The sequence below is a fragment of the Doryrhamphus excisus genome, linkage group LG16, assembly GCF_037039965.1.
Source record: "Doryrhamphus excisus strain RoL-2023G ecotype Guam linkage group LG16, RoL_Dexc_Guam_v1.1, whole genome shotgun sequence".
NCBI classification, from domain to species: domain Eukaryota; kingdom Metazoa; phylum Chordata; class Actinopteri; order Syngnathiformes; family Syngnathidae; genus Doryrhamphus; species Doryrhamphus excisus.
Genome location: NC_136372.1, coordinates 1,028,208 through 1,052,545, shown reverse-complemented (window position 1 = coordinate 1,052,545; position 24,338 = coordinate 1,028,208). Strand labels below are relative to the sequence as shown.

The 24,338-nt window shown below is 46.0% G+C and overlaps 6 protein-coding genes and 2 non-coding genes across 11 annotated transcripts in view; 4 read left to right on the top strand and 4 right to left on the bottom strand.

Annotated features, from left to right (window-relative positions):
* The window catches only part of eif3d (eukaryotic translation initiation factor 3, subunit D), a 95,952-nt gene that overhangs the window by 33,082 nt on the left and 38,532 nt on the right, over nucleotides 1-24,338 (bottom strand). The gene's annotated exons all lie outside the window — the stretch shown is intronic.
* Nucleotides 456-4,479, bottom strand: rundc1 (RUN domain containing 1). Its single transcript, XM_058048484.2, has 5 exons — nucleotides 3,959-4,479; nucleotides 2,647-2,805; nucleotides 2,387-2,585; nucleotides 2,227-2,322; nucleotides 456-2,148 (listed from the first exon to the last, which is right to left on the bottom strand). The coding sequence occupies exons 1-5, from the start codon at nucleotides 4,337-4,339 to the stop codon at nucleotides 1,286-1,288; spliced, it is 1,698 nt and encodes a 565-aa protein (XP_057904467.2). The 5' UTR covers nucleotides 4,340-4,479; the 3' UTR covers nucleotides 456-1,285.
* On the bottom strand, nucleotides 4,742-8,674 carry grna (granulin a). The gene is made up of 10 exons (XM_078797145.1): nucleotides 8,652-8,674; nucleotides 8,483-8,554; nucleotides 8,067-8,174; nucleotides 7,879-7,960; nucleotides 7,364-7,476; nucleotides 7,067-7,220; nucleotides 6,198-6,295; nucleotides 5,893-6,129; nucleotides 5,453-5,716; nucleotides 4,742-5,105 (listed from the first exon to the last, which is right to left on the bottom strand). The coding sequence occupies exons 1-10, from the start codon at nucleotides 8,652-8,654 to the stop codon at nucleotides 5,013-5,015; spliced, it is 1,224 nt and encodes a 407-aa protein (XP_078653271.1). The 5' UTR covers nucleotides 8,655-8,674; the 3' UTR covers nucleotides 4,742-5,012.
* Nucleotides 8,798-13,672, top strand: slc25a39 (solute carrier family 25 member 39). 3 transcript variants are annotated; one of them, XM_058048564.2, is made up of 12 exons: nucleotides 8,798-8,966; nucleotides 10,150-10,255; nucleotides 10,337-10,396; nucleotides 10,523-10,576; nucleotides 11,204-11,313; nucleotides 11,410-11,477; nucleotides 11,598-11,722; nucleotides 12,337-12,510; nucleotides 12,580-12,689; nucleotides 12,765-12,846; nucleotides 12,928-13,008; nucleotides 13,070-13,672. In XM_058048564.2, exons 2-12 carry the CDS (start codon nucleotides 10,156-10,158, stop codon nucleotides 13,186-13,188), a joined length of 1,083 nt encoding a protein of 360 aa, XP_057904547.2. In that variant the 5' UTR covers nucleotides 8,798-8,966; nucleotides 10,150-10,155; the 3' UTR covers nucleotides 13,189-13,672. The 3 variants fall into 3 exon arrangements, with proteins under 3 accessions (XP_057904547.2, XP_057904546.2, XP_057904548.2); XM_058048563.2 differs by lacking the exon at nucleotides 8,798-8,966 and adding an exon at nucleotides 9,140-9,369; XM_058048565.2 differs by lacking the exons at nucleotides 8,798-8,966; nucleotides 10,523-10,576 and adding an exon at nucleotides 9,146-9,369.
* rpl3 (ribosomal protein L3) lies at nucleotides 14,065-17,193 on the top strand. The gene is made up of 10 exons (XM_058048553.2): nucleotides 14,065-14,175; nucleotides 14,621-14,813; nucleotides 15,010-15,178; nucleotides 15,499-15,634; nucleotides 15,837-16,023; nucleotides 16,165-16,325; nucleotides 16,407-16,508; nucleotides 16,584-16,679; nucleotides 16,754-16,873; nucleotides 17,100-17,193. The coding sequence occupies exons 1-10, from the start codon at nucleotides 14,173-14,175 to the stop codon at nucleotides 17,142-17,144; spliced, it is 1,212 nt and encodes a 403-aa protein (XP_057904536.2). The 5' UTR covers nucleotides 14,065-14,172; the 3' UTR covers nucleotides 17,145-17,193.
* On the top strand, nucleotides 15,675-15,769 carry LOC131103873 (small nucleolar RNA U83B). Its single transcript, XR_009119709.2, has one exon. It is a non-coding gene; the product is annotated as a small nucleolar RNA U83B (small nucleolar RNA).
* Nucleotides 16,917-17,049, top strand: LOC131103870 (small nucleolar RNA SNORA54). Its single transcript, XR_009119706.2, has one exon. It is a non-coding gene; the product is annotated as a small nucleolar RNA SNORA54 (small nucleolar RNA).
* The window catches only part of cacng2a (calcium channel, voltage-dependent, gamma subunit 2a), a 34,253-nt gene continuing 31,105 nt past the window's right edge, over nucleotides 21,191-24,338 (bottom strand). Inside the window, exons 3-4 of the mRNA XM_058048576.2 lie at nucleotides 23,183-23,323; nucleotides 21,191-22,811 (exon numbers count right to left, since the gene is read on the bottom strand). Of these exons, the coding sequence (XP_057904559.1) occupies nucleotides 22,288-22,811; nucleotides 23,183-23,323 (665 nt within the window). The 3' untranslated portion in view covers nucleotides 21,191-22,287. The remainder of the gene's footprint in view (nucleotides 22,812-23,182; nucleotides 23,324-24,338) is intronic.

The following is a 24,338-nucleotide window of genomic DNA, read 5'->3' as shown; positions in this document are numbered from 1 at the left end:
TTGTAGATATGTCTTGGTGGAATTACAAACAATATTTTACGGTTCGTTATTGGATGGTAATTTATTATTAAAATTACGTCACTTCCGAAAGTACGTTTATATGCCGCCATTTATAAGCGTATAGTTTCAATAACACTATACAAAATATAAAGTTACAAATATTGTCGTTTATTTATTGTACGTTTTTAATGCTTGATTGCGTTTGGTGAAATTATAGCTGTGATATTAAAAATGTAATTTCTACATTTATAATGTAAATGATACAAAATGTAAATCTTATGGTGAAATGGTTATGATGTAAAAAGAAATAAGTATTCACAATTGATAGTTTCCTCAGCTATAACACATGTCCTTATATATGCAGTACATGCACTGCATGTATCCTTAACCTTCAGCAAAGTAGATGGTGTAGATGGTGTAGATGGTAGACTTGCAGCCAAGCAAAGGAAGACGACTCGGGAGAAGCACAGCAATGTGTTTAATCAGTTTCAAACTGGTCAACAGCATAAAACATCATGGGGGTGAACTCCAAAACAGAACTTAGTTCAACATCTTGACATACTGTGTTGGAGGTGAAGAAATAAGATGAATATATATGATATGATATATACGATACGCAATCATCAGCCGGTCTTCTGCTACTGGACTGACGAAGGAGCACAGCAGCTGCATGGAAAGTCTGCTGAGATGTTTCACCTCTAAAGCTAAAACATGCAGTTCAATAAATAAATGATTCCATCCATAAATAAGAGCTGGCATTAACATAACTAACGGAAAATGTATCTCCTGTTGTACAAGAACGAATGAGCTTCAAGGTGCGAGGATGAGGATGATGTAGTGCCATCATCACTACAGCGCTTAAGTGGCATCTGTGGTTTTTACATTCAGGGAAAGATACTTGCTACTCAGGATGAAACACAGCCACATATTGTTTTACTGTAATCATGTAACAAAACAATAAATATGTTTGCCATCCAATCAAATAAGTCACGAGACAAACAAAGCAGCAAAATGTTCTTTTTCAGCTAAAAGCAGCAGGTTGCCGTGTGCAAGCGTCCATCTTGGATTACGGTAGCGGTTAGCCTACACGTCTATCCTCGGTGGCGCAGGAATGTGTCGAGGTCATGAAGCTCAAGAAGAAGGCGAGGTCACTTCAAGTCAAAGGCAAGGACTCAACATAGCATATCTTTGGAGGCGTTTAGAAGAGGATACGCGGATGTTTGCAGCATCGTCATCATGGTCACGTTGTTGCTACGCTACGTCCAGCGTCAAACGTCTGCTCGCTTCAGAAAGCGTCCTTGATGTTCTTCAGCTGTCGCACGGCCAGATCCACAGGGAGGTTAAATTTGAGGTGACTGATGCGCCCCAGGATGCGCAGGGCGCCCTCGAAGCCGGTCTGCGCCATGTAGCTCCAGGAGAGGTAGTGCGGGTGCACGAGCGTTCCCGCCTTACAGAGCAGGTTGAGCCAGGACACCAGACGCTGCTCGTTGAGCGCCATGCACACCAGCGCCTTGAACTCCATGTCTGGACCTCGCTTGTAGCGCCCATGCTCTTTCAGCACGGTGTGGACGGCCCACAGCAGAGACTGTTTGGGGGTGATGGTGACGGGGCCGCCACCTACGGGCAGGCTGAAGGACTGCGAGAGCTGACGAGCGGGTGACTCGGCAAAGGCCTTGCCATTTTTGGAGTGGTAGTACTTGACGAAGAGTTCCCAGGGATGCATGGTCTGCGGAGCGGCCCTGTAGGGCAGCAGGCAGGAGATGGGCGCCAGCACCAGGCTTACGGTCTGCGACGGCGACACCAGACCGTGGGCCAGCAAGTCCTTCAGCGCCATCGCCAGCTCCTTCCTCACGCATGTCGTCAGCTCATCCCGCGGTCCCAGCGCAGCGTTGCTGGTGTAGTTGACCACGTGCTCGAGCGCCGGCTGCCTGCGCGAGCCCAGCACTCGCACCTTCTCCACCACCGCCTCCAGGCACTGCAGCAGAGGACCGTAGTCTCTCTGGCCCGACTCCTGAGGCCACACGCTCGCCGGAACCTGGCTGGTCGAGCAGCCGAACTGGCTGGCGGCAAAGATCTGCAGCACGGCGAGCGCCTTCTGGATCAGCTGCAGACCCGTCTCCCGCATCCTCTGGGCCTGCTCCGGGTCCACTGCAGCGACAGAACACAAACCACGTCAAATGGAACCATCGCAAGTCCGAGCAGAGCAGCGGGAGGTCTGCTACAAACCTGTCCTCTTCACTCCGGGCGCTCCGACCCTGCTGGCGGCCGCTTGAGGCTGCTGACTGCGCGCGCCATCAGACAGGAGAGGGTTGCCCACCTCATCTACGGGAACGACACTCAAGTTCAGTAAAGCGACAAAAGCTTCCCAAGTGAGTCCGCGTTGTACCCTGGATGAAGTTGATGAACATCTCCAGGTCTCGGATCTGCGTTTTCAGCTGCTCCACCAGCTGCTCCTTCACACGCGCCGGGTTGACGATCTGCGCGATGGCCGTGTCCACTCGGTGCCGCAGCTCCTCCGGCGACAGGTTGCCGATGTCCTCGTTCAGGTTGACGTCCAGCTTTTTGATCAGCTCGTCGATGATGACCTAAGAAATGCCGTCGGTTACAAACAGGAAGTCGCAATCTGGCCCGCAGAGGCCGTCCCACCTTCTGCCTCTCCATGACCACCGACTGCGGCAGCGAGTCGTAGCTGCCCTCCTGGTAGGCAAAGTGCTCCAGGTCGTCCAGCTGGGTCTTCAGCTGGAAGATGAGATCTTTCTGTTTCTCCCTCTGAGCCTCCAGGCGCTCGCGCTTTTCTCGCTCACTCTGAAAGACAAACGGACATCTTTAGCGCGTCGCAAACACGAACAACGTCACGCTTGGCTTCTACTCACCAGGTCCCCCTGCGGGTGAAGCGTGTGAGGGGACAAATAAAGACTTTTAGGCGGAGCAGGTGAAACCGCTGTAAACGTGGAGAACAGGAAGTACACACTGGCAGCTACCTGGCTGTGTGTACACAGCAGCCTTCTTCAAACAAGGCAAGCATCGAATCACCACCATTTTTTTAATACACTGCGTCACATAACTCACACAAAAAAAGAAGGAAACCTAAAGTAGGAGACATCAGCCGGCAAAAGCCAACATGTGAACATGTGACACGGAAAGCTGCTTTAATCCGCACGGCAACGGTTTCATTTATTTTTATCTGTGTGATGTAACCCTATCAGCAAACGGGATAACACTAGACCAGCATGTCCATATATATGTCTATATAAAAAAATGAAGTTGGTCTTTATAAATAAGAGTTGTTTTTCTGGAGCAGTTTTTTCTTATATATACTACGTATACGTATATACGTATACATATATATATATATATATAAAGAAAGAACTGATCTTATGAAGTTGGTCTTTATAAGAGGCAGTTTTTTCTGCCTTTTCTTTATAAAGACCAACTTCATAAGATTTTTTTCTTTTTCTTTTTACATATAAGATCATTTTTGATGATAGGCAGTTTTTTCTTTAAAAAAAATGATCTTATTTATAAAGACCAACTTCATTTTTTGCTCTTCCCCACAATTTTTCTGTTTAATTTTCCAAATATTTCAACTTTCTTCTTAAATTATCTTTATTTATTACAATAACAAAACACAACCTGTGCCAGGCGTCCAATCAGATTGCTGCCAATGTCATGCGTTATGGTGCTCGTGGCCACTAGGGGGCATATAGTATATATACTATAATATAATTATAATTATAATATGCTGCTATGTTTATGTCTGATCAGACATAAGTAAATGCCAAAGCCTGGTATTTGGCATTTAGCTGGCACAAAGAGAAAGAAAGGAAAAACAGGTTTAACGACTGACTTACTTTCAGGACTTAATTCAAGTCAATGACTCACTCTAACCTGCCGTAAATAAAACCTTCCATAAGAAGAAACCAAAGCAAGTCACGGTTCGTGTGCCTGGCCGACCCACCGTGTTGTGGATCTGCCGGGCGTCGCAGGCCCTGCTGCCCACCACATGCGGGCAGCCCCTGAAGGCGAACTCCTCCAGCTCGGTGAGCATCTTCTCCTTCTCCTCGCTCTGAGCGTGGACGATCTGCTTGAGGCGGAACTGCACCTGGGCGAAGTGCGACGTGAGGGCGAGCAAAGAGGAGTTGAGCTGCTCCTGTTCCTCCTCCAGCCTCATCAGCCGCACCGCCATTTCCTCCTCGCCGGCCGAGCCTCTCTGCCTCGGCTGGCCGACGCTCGCGCTCTCCTCTTCGGGGCTGGCCACGGCGCCCACCGGTGCCCAGCGCTCTCCGGCGCCGGCCAACACGGCTTCGCTGTCCGAGGCCGACAGCTCCTCCGTGGACATGGCGGACGACCCGGTCCGATCCTCGACGCCGTCGGTTAATTCTCACTCACTTTCCTGGGCTCTCAATTGCTTTAAGAGGCGGATCATGACAGCAGGTGTATCGCCATCTTGGACAGAATGAGTCATACGTCAGAGGGAGGGGAGTCACCCAATCACAGGACGAGCTGGAACATACCGGAAGTGAAGTCGTTTCAAACAAAAGCAGTACAACCAATACAAACAGGCTGCTTCGTTACACAGAAGTGTCATTTAATGTTACACAATTGTCATAATATTATATTAATATTATCATAATAAAAACATGATGAAATACATTATAAACTAAGAATTTTCTAAAATTCACTTTGTCAATCATATTTTGCAGTTTAAAAATAATAAAATTAAAATATCATTATGGGCAATGCTGCAGATTCTGTTATCAATCTGATACCAAGTAAATACAGGCGTCGTTACAGATACCAATACTGATATCTGATATCTATCAAGGTCATGGGTCAAGGTTGCAGTCACAATAGATCATCAAGCAAAGATTTCTTCTGCCAAAGAAACGCAGAGCAGCCAGAGAGTTGGGGATTCGAACCATGTTGTCCTTTTAATGATGAGCCAATACAGTATTTCCATGCAGTTACTGTCATGAATGGAATGCTGCGTGTCATCGAAAGGTGAAACCAAGTCAAAGAAGCTCAGGGTTCCGGATGCATTGGCCACCGGGGCCGCACGTGGAGCTGGGGGGGCAGCAGTGCATCATGTCACTGCAGCACACCGCCTGCAAAAGAAGGTTGACGTTATTCAACTCTCATACGTGAGTTCATGCATTTCCAAGTAAATACAGATGTTTACTTGTTAGGGGGTTATTTGGCTTCTCAACGGGTGGCGCAGGCCCCAAAGGGGGGTGGCGGACATGATGACATTGAAAAATGTACTGTTCAACCCATGTCTGACTGAATTTTGAAGTACAACTGAGGAATATTTTAGCCGCCTTCCTCTTTGGTTGAAGGGAAATATTAGATTTTGTGGACTTATTTATCATCTGATAAATCTGATTTCAAGCAGACTGCGTTATTAAGTCTGCTGTTTCTATTTTTATTCTACAGCTGGAGATGTGGCTCATACGTTAGGAACAGGACAGCATCCCCACGCTGTTGCCGAGGTCCTGCAGCAGGTCTGTCCATCATCACACACGGTCTCGTCATCACACCACACGTACTGCGACTTTAAGGTCCAGACGGGTGCCTGCGGTGCGGTCACAGAGGAGGAGGCGGCTGGAAGTTTTGTGTACCATGGGATCGCCGCGCCCTCTTGGACGCACTTGGCCCTCTGCTCGTCACACTTGTAGTGGTGGGGGCAGCAGTGCTCCCCATCGGGACAGCACACGGCCTGGGGAAAGTCCAAACCGAAGTGATACTTAGCGCTTAGTTCTGCTTTCACAAACGGTCGTGGAAATAAATGCTGAACAGGACCAGATTATGAAAGTGAAAGTATAAATCATTGAATTGACTTGTTGAAAGTAAATAGCAGCTAAAATGGAGGACGCAAAGCAGCGATGCGTTCACCTGAGGTAAAGGACAGCACCCCCACTTTCCTGCCGGGATCTTACAGCAGGTGGAGTCTTCCTCACAAGTGTGTGTGCGGTCACAAACCACATCCCGCTGGCGTGCATCCTGCCTGGGGATTGCTGGTACTTTCCTCAGCCAGGGAACGGAACCCGAGTCCATATCGCAAGTCTGGGTGGCCGTGTTGCAAGTGTAACCTTTGGGGCAGCAGTGCTGTAAATCCGTGCAACAGACCGCCTGGAAACCACCACAAAACAATCATTCAGCAAAGACGTCCAAATCAAAAACGGCGGCCATCATGTTACCTCTGGTAGAGGACAGCAGGACCAGCCGCCTTCTTGGTTTTTGCAGCACGTGTTGCCATCTTTGCAGGAGACATCTTGGTCGCACGGGACAGAATTGGCTGGAACGACAACAACATCATCCAAAAGTGAGTAACGAGCTAATCAGCAAGTGTGACCTGTGGGAAAGATGGTAGCATGCATGCTGGAGCCTATCCTACACTTGACTGTAGGAAAGATGCTACTTTGTATGTACAGTAGGAGCCTATTCTACACTTGCTTGTAGGAAAGATGCTACTAAGTATGTACAGTCAGAGCCTATCCTACACTTGCCTGTAGGAAAGATGCTACTAAGTATGTACAGTAGGAGCCTATCCTACACTTGCTTATAGGAAAGATGCTATCAAGTATGCTGGAGCCTATCCTACACTTGCCTGTAGGAAAGATGCTACTAAATATGCTGGAGTCTATCCTACACTTGACTGTAGGGAAGATGCTACTAAATATGCTGGAGTCTATCCTACACTTGACTGTAGGAAAGATGCTACTAAGTATGTAGAGTAGGAGCCTATCCTACACTTGCTTGTAGGAAAGATGCTATCAAGTATGGAGCCTGGAGGTACGCCACAATCTAACTTGCCAGACCTGATTGGCGACGTGTGACCTTTGAATGTGTATCCTGATTGAAAAGAAGGCAACGCTATTGAACGCCATCGCTTGTTTCTCACTCGCCATTCATTGGTCAGCACGCTTTCAGGCCGTGTCATGTGATCCAGACACTTCCTTTACCAAAGAAGGGAAGTGTGTTGCTTCAATCTAGCCTAGAGTCATCAACCACTTCTCCAGCATTGCACAATTGTTTGCGTGAATGGGGTACATATTTAGGCTCCGACCTCTCTGGTTCTCCCAGTTGGCCCTTGCCCTGGCAGGCAGCTTTTCCCACATGGGCATGTCTTCCTCGGAAGACCGGGAGATGCATTTGGAGTGTGGAACATCACACCAGGTGTCTTCGGGGCAACAGTGGCGCTTGTCTTCGCAGCACACAGCCTGTCGGCATTCAGAGGGGGAACGTCATTGTTTAAGGGTAGGGGGGCCGAGTTAGTCATGAAAGAGGCTTGGACATCACAGTCAGCATTCCGGGTGTTTTTCCCGTTTGAAGCTAATTCAGCATCCCAAAGAAAAGAGTATACCCTTGGCACGGGGCAGCATGCCCACTTGCCCTCTGGATTCTCACAGCAAGTGGAAGCATCGGGACACTCGGTGGCTCCGCCAGGGCATACGATCACTGCCGGGGAGGCTTCTGCTTCAATCCAAAATGTCCGCAAAGATTAAGATTAAGGAAAATTGCACTTTAGTTTGGAATTTTGCCCAACTTCCACAATCCTTATGTGAGACATGAACACATATCCTTGTCTTTTCTGTGTGTTCTAAAGATATAAAAACAGATAAAAGCGGCAGCTACTAATGCTAGTCGCTAGCCGGCTAGTAGCTAGCTGGTGTGGCGGTGTGTCAATATACCAGTAACGGAGTTCCAATGTCACTGGAGCTTGGATAGAATGGAGGTCACATGATGGAAACGGAGCTGCCTCTTTATCCGTTTGTATATCTTTATAACACCACATAAAGAAACACATGTGTTCATGTGTCACATTAGGATTGTGGATGATGGCCAGAATTCCATAAAAAGCAATCAGAGTATAAACACCGTGTTTGATGCACCAGAGGCTGTCGGCACTGCAGCGGTGACCTTCCAGACAACAACTCTTCCCATCAGCACACCGGACTTCCTGTTGGACAACGGCACGTCTCTTTATCACGCCATTGTTTGGAGCAGTAATTCCAACCAAGTCTCGCAGGTGTTTAGACCGAGGTGAGTCTGGACTCGGGCATCACCTGCTCAGCCGGGCTGCAGTCGGAGCTCCTGAAAAGGTGACCTTCTTTACCCTGGTGGGCATGGACCAGGACCAGCACAGTCCAGCAGAACACAGACAGTCTCTGCATCTGAATCGGCGGAAAGGAGGTAAAATCACGTGTTTGCATTTGGATGAGCAAATAAATATGCTGAGGGGTCATGGAGATTTTCTCTAAATTGCTATGAAATTATTGGAATGCATATTGTTTGTCATATTCAGTCAGATTCCTGTTTTTTCTGAAACGTTTAGTCATACTAGGTTGACTTTCAGTTTCACTTGGTTAGAGGCAAAAGTTACAATTGGGATAGAATTTAATGCAATAAAATCCTAAGAAAAGATTCATAATAATACTAACGATAATGAAAAGAAACACCAGCAGGTTTGTGCGGGTCTTACCTTGACAAGGATTTGAACCTTTCCTGAGGACAGTGTTGCAAATGTTGCAAGTGTTGTCTTGGACACGCCCATCTACAGTAGAAACCAGAAAGGCAGAATGGGAGGTGGCCATGCCCATATTAATGTCACTTCTGTTTTTACATGTAACTACTGGATATCATTAGCATACCATTTTTTGACTATTGGCAAATTGCTAACGTTTGGTGGACAAAAAAAACCGAATAATAATAAAATACCCGACTGCCTGCTATGATATTATACTGGCATGCCTTTATTTTGAAGACCTGACTTTTCCGGCCACCGGATGTTTTGCTACGATGTTCCACGAGTGTTGTCGAGCAGACCGGAAGCTGTGCTGCTACGGCAGTACAGAAGATGATTTTCTGTCACGAAAGTTAAAATACGAGAAGTATCGAAACATGAGGGCACTGGAAAAGAAGGTGGAAATACGATAGTCTCCTGTGGGAAACAGAAGAGTTGAAAGGTATGCTTTTGTCTTTCTATAAATCACCTTTTGGTTGACTTGTTTACATGCAGCAGCCGCAATGTGCCGTCCTAATCCTCGTCGTTAGGGGGCGACACAGAGGCAGAAAAAAAACGTGCGGAGTGGTGACATTTTAGTGCAGATATGTATAGCATACGGATGGGTCTTGTCTGCTGACATAACACAGTGACAGCTGCCACGGTGTTGTATGTTACGATGATTTTCACAACGCGTGTGACTTTTCACTGCTTCTGATGAAAGCCCAGTCCACAATATGTTTGTGGGTCACACTACAATGTACGAACGGATTTGACAGTAGCGGTGCGGAGCGCTGCAAACAATACGTTCATATAATGGCTGAAGCTATTTTGCAACGAGGCGTAAGGCTACAGCTACATTAATGGTGAGTACACAGTGCATATGCTAGCTGGCTAACGTTAGCTTAGATGCTAGCTAGCTATTAGGAATATTTAGTACGTGTAAAAATATTGACTTGTGTTGATCTCATGTTATTAGTGACTCAAACGTAAACATAATAATCAAAACACCTATGTAAATGAAAATTTGATACGTTTGTGTATGTCGTGTTTTATCAGTGAAAGTAGCTAACCACGCTGATGAGAAGGGGAAAAGGACAGTGTGTGCATTATGTACACGATTCTTGCAAAATCGACACACTCATTCTGTGCAATTTGCAGTTAAACACTATCATGTCCTGTCCAATGTTCCGTTGATTTACTTGTAGGCGACGCGACTGTATATTTCAGTTTAATTTGAATTGACGCGATACATTGTGATGTGTCATATAGCTGAAGGTGACCCGCTCCTTTGCTTGATCAGACATTCTTCACCTCGACTTTCTGGTGAAGAATAATAGAATAATATACCGTGTATCAAAAAAATACACAAAGACACGATGATCCTTTCAGGACTGATGAAGCTCTGTGTGGCTGCGTGACGAGGTGGGGCTCATGGACGTCATTGATAAGCTATCACCACAAACCCAATCAACGGCTCCACCCACCTCTGCTAACTCACTGACTCCATTATGTTACAATAACATACCTAGCTATTAGGACGCCTGATGGTTTTTACTTAACGACATGTAGGTGTGCAGCAACCTGTGCTTGACAAGGGTCAGTGAACGCCTCGGTGCTCTGTCTCTTTTTTTTTGGGCCAACAGGTGGGCATGATGGCGGAGCGGGCTGCTGGTGGCGCATCGGCCGCCATCTCACCATTGCAGCAGATGCTGGCCTCTGGCACTGGAGCCCTCCTCACGTCTGTGTTTGGTGAGAGCGGAGACAAAAGACGGTTTGAGGGAGAGGAGATGACGCTGCCGTGTTGACGTTCAGTCATGTGATTGTTTGCAGTCACTCCTCTGGATGTGGTGAAGATCAGGCTGCAGGCTCAGCAGAGCCCCCTCCATCAAGGTAGCGCCTCTTCTGCTCGGTCGTCGTCTTGTGGCTTTCGGTGGCTTTTTAACGGCTTCTTTGACCGCACCTCTTCTCTTTTTGCTCCACCTTCACCTCCGCCATGCCTCTGCTTTCTTTCCAAAGCTCTAACTAGTGAAGCCGCTCCCTGGGCTGCTGCTGTCACTCGCTCCTCCAAGTGTGAGTATCCCACTCACAGACGCCATGCGGCATTATTTTCTATAGTAATAACATAAAAATAATAAAATCAATATTAAACAATTAAAAATAATAGTAGTACAGGTACACAGCGGTGCATATATTTACTTATAATACATGGTAATAACATAATATAACAATTCTAATACATGTAATACAAGTGTATTATTAATTTATGTATTCATCAATATGTTTTCAATATATTTTATTGTAATAATAATAAAATTAAAAAAATTAAAATAATAGAATGGGAGTACATATATTTGCCCATAATAATGATAATTTAGTAAAGTCATATTTTTGGAGAAAGCCAATAGTCCTCATCGTAACCCACAATACTATAATACTAACAAGTTTTACTGTAGCGAAACTACTTTCATTGTTTATTGTTGTATTGTGCAGCTTCACACTCATTCTATTTGGACTTTCATCACTCAGAATTGTCTTCCTTCACTTCAATGTTCACCCTTCACCCGCTCTGTTGATTAGCATGTGAAAGCGTTGCATTTTACTAATAATTGACACAATGAGGCTATTTTTTTCAGCCATTCTGCAAAGTCTGAAGTCAAACGTTTGCCCTGCCTATGTTGTAACGTGTGTGTGTGCCAGGGAGGTGTTTCCTGTACTGTAACGGGCTGATGGAGCACGTCTATGTGTGCCAGAATGGAAGCAGTTGCAGCAGCTGGTACAAAGCCCCCACGCATTTCAGCGGCACGCTGGTCAGTTCTGGTCTTGTCATGATATATTTGCGTTCCGTAAGAAAAAGGAAGGACGCCACGCGTCACCCGGTTGTTTGTTGTTTGTGCCGCTTGCAGGATGCGTTTGTGAAAATCTCCCGCCATGAGGGACTGAGGTCGTTGTGGAGTGGACTCCCACCCACACTGTCAGTACCTCACCACACATAACAAAAAGACATAACAAGCATAACAAAATGACATTCCCAACATACAATACAACAGTCACCGCCAAAAACGGTTTAAAAACAGTGTGTGTGTGTTTGTAGTGTCATGGCCGTGCCTGCCACAGTCATCTACTTCACCTGCTACGACCAGCTGCGCGACTTCCTGAGATATGGCCTGGGTTTCCATGGCAGCCACATCCCTCTCATTGCAGGGGGTCTCGCTAGGTGTAAGTCTGCAAAAACACATCAAATAATCATCGTGATGCGCTTACAGCCTGCATGCTCATTTTTAATCACACAATTGTGGAATTTGCATAATTGGCCGTGATACATTTGCAAAAAGTGAGTAAAAAAGTATGTACAGAAGTACACATGATTGTATGTACTGCATATACATATGTACAGGACATAGAAGTACAAACTACTTCTGTCGCTTTTTTGTCTTTTTACAATTTTTACAAACGAGATGGAGCCCCCAAAAATCCTGAAATTAGAATGGAAATCTGTTTTGTACATTTTCTTTTCATAACATTGTGACTTTATTGTCATATTTGATACTTTTACTCAACTTAATATTCCAAAAATTCCAACTATACATTGTTCTGTTTTTTGTCATAATAAAAAATAACATTTTGTTTGTAATAAGTCAACTCTATGCTACTTAAATGAAATGTTTTTCCCTCATAAGTCATAAAAGGGCTACTTTTTTCTTGCTAGAATATGACGACTAATTAATTATATTATTATTATTATATTATATTTTATTTCAACTAAAGCATCAACCGCCTTCCCCGGCTAATATTGGTTTTGTATGTGTATTGGTCTTGTGTGTGTGTGTCAGTGGGGGCTGTGACGGTCATCAGCCCCCTGGAGCTGATCAGGACCAAGATGCAGTCTCGCCGCCTCACCTACGGTGAGCTGCGGGTGTGCATACGCAGCGCTGTGGCCCAGGGCGGCCTGCTGTCGCTGTGGCGGGGCTGGGGTCCCACCGTGCTCCGAGACGTCCCCTTTTCCGGTGAGAGCAAGCACATAATTACATGAAAAACAACACAATGTGTTTATGTTGCTGTTTTTCTGCATGTAGCAATTTACTGGTTCAACTACGAACTGGTGAAAGCTGCCATGTGTGAACGATCCCAAACATCTCAAGCCAACTTCTCCATCAGCTTCACCGCTGGAGCCGCATCCGGAGCCGTGAGCATTCCAACACACACACGCTTTACTTTTCACATCCACACCTCCTCCTCAGTCATAATGACCACCATCCAGGTCTCCGCCATCCTGACTCTGCCGTTCGACGTGGTGAAGACTCGCAGGCAGATCCAGCTTGGAGAGATGGACGCACTGGGCGGTACGTTCACATGCACTGGGAAGTTGTGATTTGATATCAAAACATTGGAATCGTCCCGATTGTCCTCGTTGTTCCTTCTAGTGCCGTTCAAGAAGACCTCATCCACGTGGACCATCATGAAGGAAATCTGGAGAGAAGTGGGCTACAGGGGTCTTTTTGCAGGTACGCATCAGCGCCATCAAATGCATCTTCTTCTTCATGAGCTCAAAACGTCTGCTGGCAGGTTTCATGCCCAGGGTGATCAAAGTGGCACCCGCCTGTGCCGTCATGATCAGCACCTACGAGTTTGGAAAGGCCTTTTTCCAGAAAATCAACTACGATCGTGAATGCGTGGTGTCATAAAGGAAGGCCGGGAATCTCTGCTGCAGCATTTTGTGGGTCGGAAGAAGAAACGCTGGACTGGACTGATCAAACTGAGAACACAGACTTTGTGTTATTTAGTACATGCCTCCTGGTCCAGGTTCACAGTGGGGAGGCCTACGGACTGCATTCCGCTGATCAGGATGTCATTGATCTACTCTAAATGTTCAACTCCAGCATCCGGAAATTGCTTTCATTAACGTTCAGTCAGGCTTGGACTGACGCAATGCCTCATGGGAAGTCCATGATGAAAGCCTGACTGAGCACACAAGCATGTTTCATGGTCTGAAGACCAACATGGCACCACCTGGTTCTTCTTAAGTCTGCTAAATATTTTGGACTTTTGTCTACTGGGTAGATTAATGACCTTGTTTGTGTTTTTTGTTTTTATGGAGCAACGTCAGGTGTCTGTGGAATGTATGCATGTTTTCATGATGTGTCTGAAACAAAGCCATATTCAACCTCTCCTGTGACTGAAACAAAATGAATGACAATATTATCAGAGGGCATTTTCTAAAACATCCTCAGAGCTTCAGAAAAATCATTTTTCACAGTCTGCTCATGGATGGGAAATTGGATCAGAAACCACTGTCATTTTATTTCCAATTAAATTGTATTAGTCAACAAAACAGATTGCGTTATATTTGTAAAAGGTATGCACATAAATGTGAATACAGATGTACGGGATCACAACTTTATAAATACTGTACCTTACTGATGTATACAGTATTTTTATAGCCTTGAGAGTTGAGAAACTACTGTACATTACGAGTATTTTTATTGCACTGAACAGCACCAGTGCGGTTATAAAGCTAAACAGCGACACTTAGTGGCCATTATTTGTTAAATACACCTCAAGCATTAAATAGAAGACGCAGAGGTCCCGTTGAGTCTCGCGAGATATAGTTGCCTATTTAAATGTAGTGCACGGTTAGCGAGACCTCTTTCATTCGGACTGGAGACAAAATGGTGAGTTAGAAAGTCCGGGCACCAAAGAAAGACAATCCATCGACTATCGCGAACATCTCATGCCTCAAACGCCTCCTGCGGGATTACACCTATTATATGTTACTCATCGGGGGTTTTAGTACTATTTTGTGACAGATTGTTATTTTTTTAGTATTTTGTGCAACATGTAAGCTCGTGGACCAAAATGGCTTTATATAAGTTACACGTTTACTTTAAGTCTGTTCCTTATGAAGAAATTTACAATGATTTGGTGGAAAACTCTTCCATACCTACAAGTTTTGACTGAAATCGCCCTTTGGTTTTATACTGACGTATGCTAGCATGCTAACATCGTGGGTGAATGCTAGCAGCGGCTAAGGCCGACCCTCGCGTTCGGTTAGCGTGTAGTCACCGACCAAAACGAAGAACGTTAAACAAGGTTTTAATATCATTACCTCCTTTGCAGTCCCACCGCAAGTTCTCGGCTCCTCGCCACGGTTCTTTAGGCTTCTTGCCCCGCAAGAGAAGTAGTCGCCACCGGGGTAAGGTCAAGAGCTTCCCCAAGGATGACCCAAGCAAGCCGGTTCATCTGACCGCCTTCCTGGGCTACAAGGCTGGTATGACTCACATTGTCCGTGAGGTGGACAGACCTGGATCAAGTGAGTTTGCCTTTTTTGGTTACCTTATCACATTAATAGTTGTGGTTCTGTCTGTGATGAGACCCTCGACGGGCGGACAGAATGGGGTTATACCCCCTTGCTGAATGTCGAGTCCTGAGCGTGCAATTTGCATCTAGGACTGATTTTCATGCATGATTTATTGACTGAAAGCTAAGCAGGGCTCATCCTCTTGCAGAGGTGAACAAGAAGGAAGTAGTTGAGGCTGTTACCATCGTGGAGACTCCTCCCATGATTGTGGTGGGGGTTACTGGCTACGTTAACACCCCCCGTGGTCTGCGCTCCTTCAAGACCGTCTTTGCCGAGCACATGAGCGACGAGTGCAAGCGCCGATTCTACAAGAACTGGTGAGTTGCTACAACACAAAGGTGCATGACGCAGACGTTAGGGGGCCAGTGGAGATGTTCTCGCTGAGTCTAACAGAACGGTGGCCTTTGTGGCAGCTCCGCTCAGGCGCCTTCTGCCCTGATGAGCTCCGGGCTCCTCTGGCCAGTGGAAAGTTCTGCTTAGAAGCTGCGCCATGAGCCGAAATCCTCATTGGCTGGTGCGCCTCATTGTGAGGGCGATCAGCTGGGCGCTGCGTTCTTCCTCTGACCTGTTGAGGTCATGAAGGACCCGTCGCCAACCCCTTTTGTGCTCTCTTCCCGGCGGCGCCGCACGCACTCAGGTACAAGTCCAAGAAGAAGGCCTTCACAAAGTACAGCAAGAAGTGGCAGGATGAGGAAGGCAAGAAGCAGCTGGAGAAGGACTTTGCTTCCATGAAGAAGTACTGCGAGGTCATCCGCATCATTGCTCACACACAGGTGAGTTAGCAGCCCACAGTCGAAGCCGTCACTACCTGCTTGTCGTCTGTGACGAGACCATGGAACTCTGCGTCAGGCATGGCGCCTGATACCGATGAGGAATACCTTCCACGCTGCCTTCCTTCTGAGACTGCTCTGCCATGCCGCACCAGCCGCATGCTCCCCCGCTGTCGTCCATGCTAACGTCTTGCCGTGTTTGCAGATGCGTCTGCTGCCTCTGAAGCAGAAGAAGTCCCACGTGATGGAGGTGCAGCTCAACGGTGGCTCCATCGCGGACAAAGTGGACTGGGCCCGTGAGAAGCTGGAGCAGGCAGTGCCCATCAACACTGTCTTCACCCAGGATGAGATGATTGACGTCATCGGGGTCACAAAGGGACACGGCTACAAAGGTAACATCCTTCATTGCTGCACTGATACTGTGAAAGGATTTGTCGGTTTTTAATGGGTAAATAAATAATTGTACTGGTTGGTGGCGGCACATCCAGTAAATAAGCGTCCGATTGTTAATGCTAGGGTTTGTCTCTTGCCAGGCGTGACCAGCCGTTGGCACACCAAGAAGCTTCCTCGCAAGACCCATCGTGGTCTGCGTAAGGTGGCCTGCATCGGTGCCTGGCATCCCGCCCGTGTGGCCTTCTCTGTGGCCCGCGCTGGCCAGAAGGGATACCACCACCGCACGGAGATCAACAAGAAGGTATGGTTTTATCCGACACCGATGGTTTCAAACATGCTGGCAATAGTGGCGTGATGGCTTTTTTTTTTTTGTTTCGTGAAGATTTACAAGATCGGTCAGGGCTACCACCAGAAGGATGGCAAGCTGGTGAAGAACAATGCTTCTACAGAGTACGATCTGTCAAACAAGAGCATCAACCCTCTGGTTAGTAGTGATGGCTTTTTTAAAAATTGGTAATCCCAAATATACATGTCTGACCTGTTGCAATGTGCCCAATAGGGTGGATTTGTCCACTATGGAGAAGTTACCAATGACTTTGTCATGGTGAAGGGATGTGTGGTAGGAACCAAGAAGAGGGTTCTGACTCTGCGTAAGGTGAGGACAACACTTGATATTTAAATATTTATCGTTCTGTCCTGTCAAATTAATATTTACCGTTTGCTTTCTAGTCCTTGCTGGTGCAGACAAGCCGTCGCGCCTTGGAGAAGATAGACCTCAAGTTCATCGACACCACCTCCAAGTTTGGTCACGGCCGCTTCCAGACGGTGGAGGAGAAGAAGGCGTTCATGGTAGGAATAGTTTTTTTGTGTGCTTCCAAGAGTTGCATCATAGCAGCACTGTTCGTAACCTGGTTCAGTGTTCAGTGTGAACTCTGGTTCCATTCCAGTGCGAGAGGAAGCTCCAGTGAGGCAGGGGAGCGGTGCCCCTTTTGTGCCGACTCCCTGTTCACTCTCTGGAAACATCTAGCCACTAACTACCTTTTTAAACTAATCCTTTATTTCCGTTTGTCCACAGGGACCGCTCAAGAAGGACCGCGTTTCCAAGGAGGAGACTGCCTAAAGTCTGCAAACTGTCCTTTTATGCAGAGTCAAATAAAAATACAAAAACATTTCAGTCTCTTTGATGCTTCCTAAATTAGTGTCAGTATCTCATACGGAGTCTATGATGTATGCTCCATTAGTGGAATGTTACTAAAACTCTGTACAAATATATAAAATATGTTTTAAAGGGGACAGTCTCATTTTTGGCCCTTTTTGTATTGCGTTGTGGGCTCCTGTAGAGCCGCTATACATGATACAGCTGGATTTCCTGAGATTGCCAAAACTTGTGTAATTCATTCCACCCATGGCCCCGCCTCCAGGCACACCCATTGCTGATTGGTCCCACTCTGGTACCAGGCACCCCTACACCCCTATAAAAGGCAGGATGGAGCTGGTAAATTATCACAAGACTGAAGTCTGAGTCCGTGTTAAAAGGAAAAATCTGAAACTGAGCGTTTAGGCCTTGCTTCCAAAATATGAAAACATCTGAAACTTTGACAATGTTTAACACAATACAACACCTATAGGTCAGGAAAGTGGGAAAGCATAATGGGTCCCCTTGAAACGAGCTGTATCAGCAGCTAAAGTGACTTTGCAAGATTGTTTAGCTAATGTCATGTTTTTAATGTCCTTGAGCTGATGTCAAGAGTCCAGGAAGCTCCCATCAAATGTAAATCCTCCACTCAGCAGGTGAAGAAAAGCCTCGCAGGTGCAGAATGTCCTTTACCTGAGACGTGTGCACAATATTCAGCCCCGTGTGCACAAAAGAAGCTTTTCTCAGGATATTTCCACGCACTGCCGTTATTAACCTGACAGAGGGGACTCCTAAGCAGCACTTCCAACTTCCTTGTTGGACACTTTTGGAGACGTCCTCTGAGGTCCCTTCCATGCAGCATATTTTGACTTTCACCCCATATAACTACGTATATATTTCCAAAAATCCCAGCTTTATTATATGTTTCACATGACAACTTAAAAACATTTTTTTCTTTCTTTTTTCAAGTCTGCTAAAATAGTCTATGGTGGAATATTTTGACTTTATTTGTCTTTATTCTTTATTCTCTTTTGTTGTCATATTTTCTTTTTCAAATAAGTAGTGGCCCAAATGGCCCGCGGGCCGCACTTTGGTCACAATAGTATAGGCCACACCCATCCTTACATAAGTACATCAAATGCAGTATGCTCTCATCCTATAAGCTTTCAACTTGAAATATTGCAGTACAATGGTGTACAGTCCCCCCATGACCAATCATTGTAGTACTGTAGAGTATAATGACCACACTGACGGAGACGTTGCCGTAGACTGGAGGAGCATCGGGATGCTAGCAGTGTGGTGGTGTTTGTCCTGCCACTGCAGCTATTGCACCCCTGCACTGTGGCATCAGTATTCCAGGCCCGTGCATGGACACGCCGTTCCCTGCGAGCTGCCCCCCCCACCCTACCAACCTGGCGCCTTCTCCCGCGGCGTCCAGCAGAGGGCGGAGTAGAGCTCCCCATTAGCATCCCAGAGCACTTTGGTGTGCTGGTCTTTATTCCTTTTTTTCTGCACACGGCAGAGAGCTCATAGTCCTCCTTTTTGTCCAGCAAACGCCATCTTTGTATCAGCACGGCGTGTCGCTTCACGCTACGTTTGCTCCACTGACTTCTTCTTTTGCCGCTAAACTCTGCCTGACCCAAAAATAACCTGGGGTGAGCGCAGTCAGCAACTGTTCTCTGGTCAGCACAAACAACAGGCTGCACACACACACACACGCACACACACACACACGCACACACGCACAAAGGCCTGAGCCTGCACAACATCAACAGCCGTCTGTCCAAAAAATCAGCATCGACTCACGGTCTGACTGACTCCAAGTTGTCGCCGCTTCCCTCGCGAGCACCCATGGGTGCTGCCTCCCGCTTTTTCCACAATGTTGTCCGCTAAAGTCACACAAAGGTCATTAGTCTATTTGATGTGACGTTATGTAAGCGCGCCGCCTGCCAGAGACACAAACGCCTCCGCTGTATGTGTGTGTGTGAGTGTGTGTGTGTGTGTGTGTTTAATATTCACAGCCAGGAGGGAACAGTGTGTCCCTCAACCTCCCACCACCACCACCACCAGGAAGCCCACCCCGGCACCTCTCTGTCCACTAAACGCTGGAGACCCGCCCACATGACAAGGACGAGCCGGACGTGACAAACAATCAAATCAAATTGTCATTTTTGACACTTAAAGCTACAAAGAGGCCTTTAGGTGTCCTCAGGCTTATGACCTCTGACCTTTGATTGCTGTAAATTCCCAAAGTCTTATTTGAGGTTCCTGATTGAAGGCCTCCTCACAGCAGCAGGGTCTCCTTTGAGGGTTCCATGTGGTGATTCGGTTCAGAGGGCGACATATTCTGTCCTGGTTTGTGGATCATTGGACACCCCCCCCCAACTTTTTGTCTTTATAAGCAATAATAATAACCAATAATAGTTAGCATGCAGAAATATGGCTGGGAAATCCATATCAATTGATATACAGTTGATATATTTTTATCAACTGTGTTATTAGTTGGCATGCATCCATTTTCTGTACCGCTTATCCTCGCGGGCATGCTGGAGCCTATCCCAGCTGTCTTCGGGCAAGCCAATCACAGGGCACATATAGACAACCATTCACACGCCCATTCATACCTATATAGCCAATTTGGAGTCAAATATACCAATATCTGACTAATATATAGACTCATATATACTATATATTATTCAAGCTCCATTTGGACCCAAATTGAATGTAACTTTATTTAAAAATGTATTTCAAGCAGTAATCTGACCCACTGGATCATAGCATGCTAACAAGCCAACAAAGTATATACAGATAGTATATAAAAATGTAATTTTTTTTCCATTTATGTCCAAAAAAGGTGACACCAGGGCTGCACTTTGGCCATTTGGACACACATCGGCTGTTAAATATACATGTAGTCCTCTGAGCAACACACACACGCACACACACCGTGGTAGAATGAAGCCTTTTTGTCTCGACAAGCTCACGGTGAGAGTCGTGCTTTTAGAGCAGTGGCGTGGAAAGGTGTTGCGTGTTTTTATTGCAAACTCGTGTTTCCGTCCCAGAAAGACGAGTGTCGTACAAGCTGTTGTCTGGGAAGTGCCGAGTCGAGTGAAAGCGAGCGCTCACGAGAGATGCGCCTCTGGCGAACGAGTCCAGTTCTTTGAACGACTCTTTTAAACGAACGTCGAGAACCGAATCTTAGCTGGTCCAAATTGTCCATTCTACCTTTGTGTACGTCATGAGTCTGAGACGTCCACAGCACGCTGCAGTCACGTGAACGCTGCTGATGCTAATGCTAACGGTAATACTAATACTAACGCAGCTAGCTTAGAGGAGAAGATACTAGCTATTAGTGAAGTATTGAAGCCATCTATGAAATTAAGGCACATTTTCCGGGAAATGTCAACATGACGAACAGGAGATCAGGTGTCTACACACCAGGTAGGTTCTTGAAATGTTCTTGTGTGTATACAATGTTAATGTAAAGTTGTGTAGCATGGAAGTCAAGTTGTATTGTAGCACAGAAGAGCATGGCGATATGACTCCATCTTGATTGACTGGTCTAAATGAAAACACAGGCTAAATTAAATGACAATATAAATATATATATTTCTATAATATCTGTCAATTTCCTTCTCCGACTATTATGACTCTATTCCTATGGCGTTTGGACTTGAATTTGTGTTGTTTCTAATACTTTTACGACTTAATCTCTAAGCTACTAAACTATCTTTCCCTCATAATATTACTACTTTATTCTTGTAAAATTGCTCCTTTTTATTTTACACTTTTTCTGTTGTTGTATTGACTGTATATTGATATTTTTTCCCATTCTAATATTTTTTACTTTCTTTCTGTAAATTTCTTTCTTGTAGTATTAAGATTCAGTTCCTATAATATAACTTTTTTCCCCAAAAGTAATTTAAAAAATGTAATCCATCCATCCGTTTTTGTACCGCTTATCCTCACGAGGGTTGCGGGGGTGCTGGAGCCTATCCCAACTGATTGTGGGTGCGAGGCAGGGTACACCCTGGACTGGTCACAAAAGTCAATATGTTATTTTATTTGGTTTGTTTATCATACTACAATGACTTTTAAAAAAATATATTTTTAAGTAATAAAAAAAATTCCAACTAAATGCTAATGTAGACGTTCTGTTCCTGAAGCACGGAAAAAGAAAAGCAAGATTGGAGACAAAGTGTTGATTATTTCCCCCCTGGCTCGGGTTTGTATTTTATTCATCAGGACTCGATGCATCCACGTTTAGGATCATTCGGTTTTGGCACCTTTTTAAAGATTTCTTTTTCCATTTGAACAAGACGTCAAAAAGAAAAGAAGAAGAAATGAACGGCTAAGGCTGTGTGAGTGTTTTCCAAAATAAAAGACATACATACTGTATATATTCATATATATTTAGAAATTCCTCAACCAAACTTCTAGTTATGGGGGGGGGGGGTGCAGTGTTGTGGTTTGTTTGGTTTGGCCGACAAAGCCAAAAATTATCAAAAGAAATAACCATGGAAAAGAAGTACACATGACAACTGAAGTCGTTCAATTAGCATGCAGTTCTTGTTGACGTAGCGCGTCACGTAGCCTCTCCGGTACTTCTCGCTCATGTTTGGCCTCCTCCTCTTTTGCTCTTTTCCTGCTCCGTGCTTTCTTGTTTTCGCCTCAAATCCCCTCTCAAGTTTTCGGAGCTGCGTGGAAAAGACAGCCAAGCGGGACGGAGAGAAAAAGAGGAGAAGGTTCTATGGAGAAAAGCAAAAAGAAGAATAGATATACGGAATTCTAAGCGTCTCCTGGAGCAGATACTAAAAGAGTCTTTTGTCAACAACAGCACTTGAACTCTTTTTTGCTTCCGTCTTGATTATTGATGGTTTCTTTAGAAAAGTAATACATTTATATATATTTATATTAATATTTATATTAATACTAGAGTGTACAGCTTGGGCTCAGGCTGTAATAATTCACAGTTTCAATGCAAAAGTCCCAAAAATAAAGCAGGTGTTTATCTTGAACGGCAAAAGGCTATGACGTCATGAAGGCCCCCCCCCTCCCGTGGACGTGGAAGAGTCATGCAGAAACAGAAGACGGTTCTAGAAAGATGGAGGCAAAGGGCGGTCGGGCCTCATACGGGCGTGGTGCGGCGGTTGGCCGCGTTGCTGGAGTCCTTCAGCTCCTTCTGGATGCAGTTGTGGACCTGCAGGAAGTTGTGGTCCCGCTCCGAGTTGTAGGTGGGCGTGCCCGAGGACTTGAGGGTGTCCCTGGGCAGCGTGTACATGGAGATCTCGGTGGACGGCAGCGCGCCGAAGCCCTTCAGGCCCACCGGCGAGGCGTCGCGGGAGTGCGAGGGGTCCGTGGAGCGAGACGAGGACCGCGAGCGGCGCCGGTAGCGGTAGCGGTAGCTGGGGATCCTGCTGATGGCCGAGCCCTGGAGGTAGTCGGCCGCCCGCGCCCCCATCCGCAGCTGCCGGTGGCGGTCGATGAACATGTGCACGGCCAGCACGCCCACCATCTCCGCCATGATGAAGGACAGAGCGCCGAAGTAGAAGGACCAGCCGTACGAGTAGCTGTTCTTCTTGGAGTCGCTCTTGGAGGGGTCCCCCGCGTTGGCTGATATGTACACGATGATTCCGATGATGTTGCTCAGGCCTGGAGGACGACAGGAGGTCGGGAGGTCAGGAGGTCAGAAGGTCAGTCTTTAATATTTCAGCTCTCGGCTACTAAAATGACATCCTTTTTCCTTTTAATATTAGGAGTTTATTTTGTTAAATAGAATATTTGAATAAAAAAAAACACATAATGAAATAATAATATTCAGAATTTATGCCAGTAAAATGGAAAAAATGTAATAACAAAACTAAAAAAAATATATAAAAAAAATCCAGATTACGAAATTTTTCTCTTAATATTTGTCATTTATTCCTTTAAAATTACAGCCTTTTTTTGCCTTTTTTTTTACATTTATTTTCAAATTATGAGGCTCAGACCTAACGTGTTTTTCTGTGTTTTTTTTTTCTCACCTGCGGACACGAAGAAGATCCCTGCACTGAGGATGATGTTGTGTCGAGACTTGTAGAACTCACTGGCGGCGATACACAAGCCTCCCATGAAGAGCAGGATGACGCTGAGGATGGGAAAGATACTGGACGCTCGCACCGCTCCTGCACAGGAGGAGGAGGAGGAAAAGGAGGTGAGCCAAGGGAGGGAAGCGATCAGGAACATCAGAATGCATGTCATGAAAGATGTGATGTCATCACGCTGCTTATGTGGCGTCCACAAGCGGCCGCTCGCTCGCCCGCCGGGCCGCAGTGCGGTGCCTTGGTGGCGTCCTTGAACGCGTGTCAGCAGCTAATTATCAAGCCAAGTGAAAAGCGGAGGCTGTGATGTGGCTCCAAAGGCCAAAAGGTTGCTTTAAATTAGCCATGTGAGGAGGTTTCAAACTTCCCTGCATGCCCGCATCTCTCTCTCTCTCTCTCTCCCTCTCTCTCTCGCAACCTCTCTCAACGTGCACGTATGAGCGCTCGCTACATTCAGCTGGAATGCTGCGTCAGCACTTTTTACTCTCCACAAAGTGCTGACATACTTTTTCAACCTTGTTTCCCCTCCACTTCATTGGGTCCACCATCTCACCAGATCCAATACCATATATTAGTTAAAAACTAAATGAGATACCCGTATGTGTTACCATGTCTGCCACTAATAGATCGCAGTCCTGTGCTGTATTTTCACTTCAACTTTTATTGCTCTCCCGTCTCAGTGTCGTAGTAGGGGTCAGGGGTTGAGGCTCAGTGGGCGGAAGAGTTTTATACAAGTTACTTGTTTTTTATTCTTCTGTTCAAAGAAAAACTAACTGGACGTCCATCCTTGGTTGATACGCTCCTAGGACGTCTCCAGAGGATGGACATCCATGCTACTCCTGCCCTGGCTCGCTCCCTGTTGCCGGTGACGCCACACCTTATACACACACCTTATACACACTTATACACACCTTATACACACTTACACACACTTTATATACACCCCTTATAAACACCTTATGCACACCTTATACCCACCTTATGCACACCTTATACACACTTTACACCACAACTGGGAGGATACATGTGCCGTACTAGCATGATACAGGTATGCTATGTTCTCTATGATACATGCATCATACCTGTATGACATACAGGT

Bases quoted from the DNA above. Each gene is read 5' to 3' on its own strand.
- rundc1 (XM_058048484.2), bottom strand. From the start codon at position 4,339: ATGTCCACGGAGGAGCTGTCGGCCTCGGACAGCGAAGCCGTGTTGGCC. The intron at 2,586-2,646 runs GTGGGACGGCCT...GGCATTTCTTAG, and splicing joins TGGTCATGGAGAGGCAGAAG to GTCATCATCGACGAGCTGAT. The intron at 2,323-2,386 runs GTACAACGCGGA...TCGTTCCCGTAG, and splicing joins GTTCATCAACTTCATCCAGG to ATGAGGTGGGCAACCCTCTC.
- grna (XM_078797145.1), bottom strand. The intron at 8,175-8,482 runs GTAAGACCCGCA...CCGCCGATTCAG, and splicing joins AGGTTCAAATCCTTGTCAAG to ATGCAGAGACTGTCTGTGTT. The intron at 7,221-7,363 runs GTATACTCTTTT...GAATGCCGACAG, and splicing joins CATGCTGCCCCGTGCCAAGG to GCTGTGTGCTGCGAAGACAA.
- slc25a39 (XM_058048563.2), top strand. The intron at 11,723-12,336 runs GTAAGTCTGCAA...TGTGTGTGTCAG, and splicing joins TGCAGGGGGTCTCGCTAGGT to TGGGGGCTGTGACGGTCATC. The intron at 12,690-12,764 runs GTGAGCATTCCA...ACCACCATCCAG, and splicing joins CTGGAGCCGCATCCGGAGCC to GTCTCCGCCATCCTGACTCT.
- rpl3 (XM_058048553.2), top strand. The intron at 14,814-15,009 runs GTGAGTTTGCCT...ATCCTCTTGCAG, and splicing joins GGTGGACAGACCTGGATCAA to AGGTGAACAAGAAGGAAGTA. The intron at 16,680-16,753 runs GTGAGGACAACA...TTTGCTTTCTAG, and splicing joins GGGTTCTGACTCTGCGTAAG to TCCTTGCTGGTGCAGACAAG.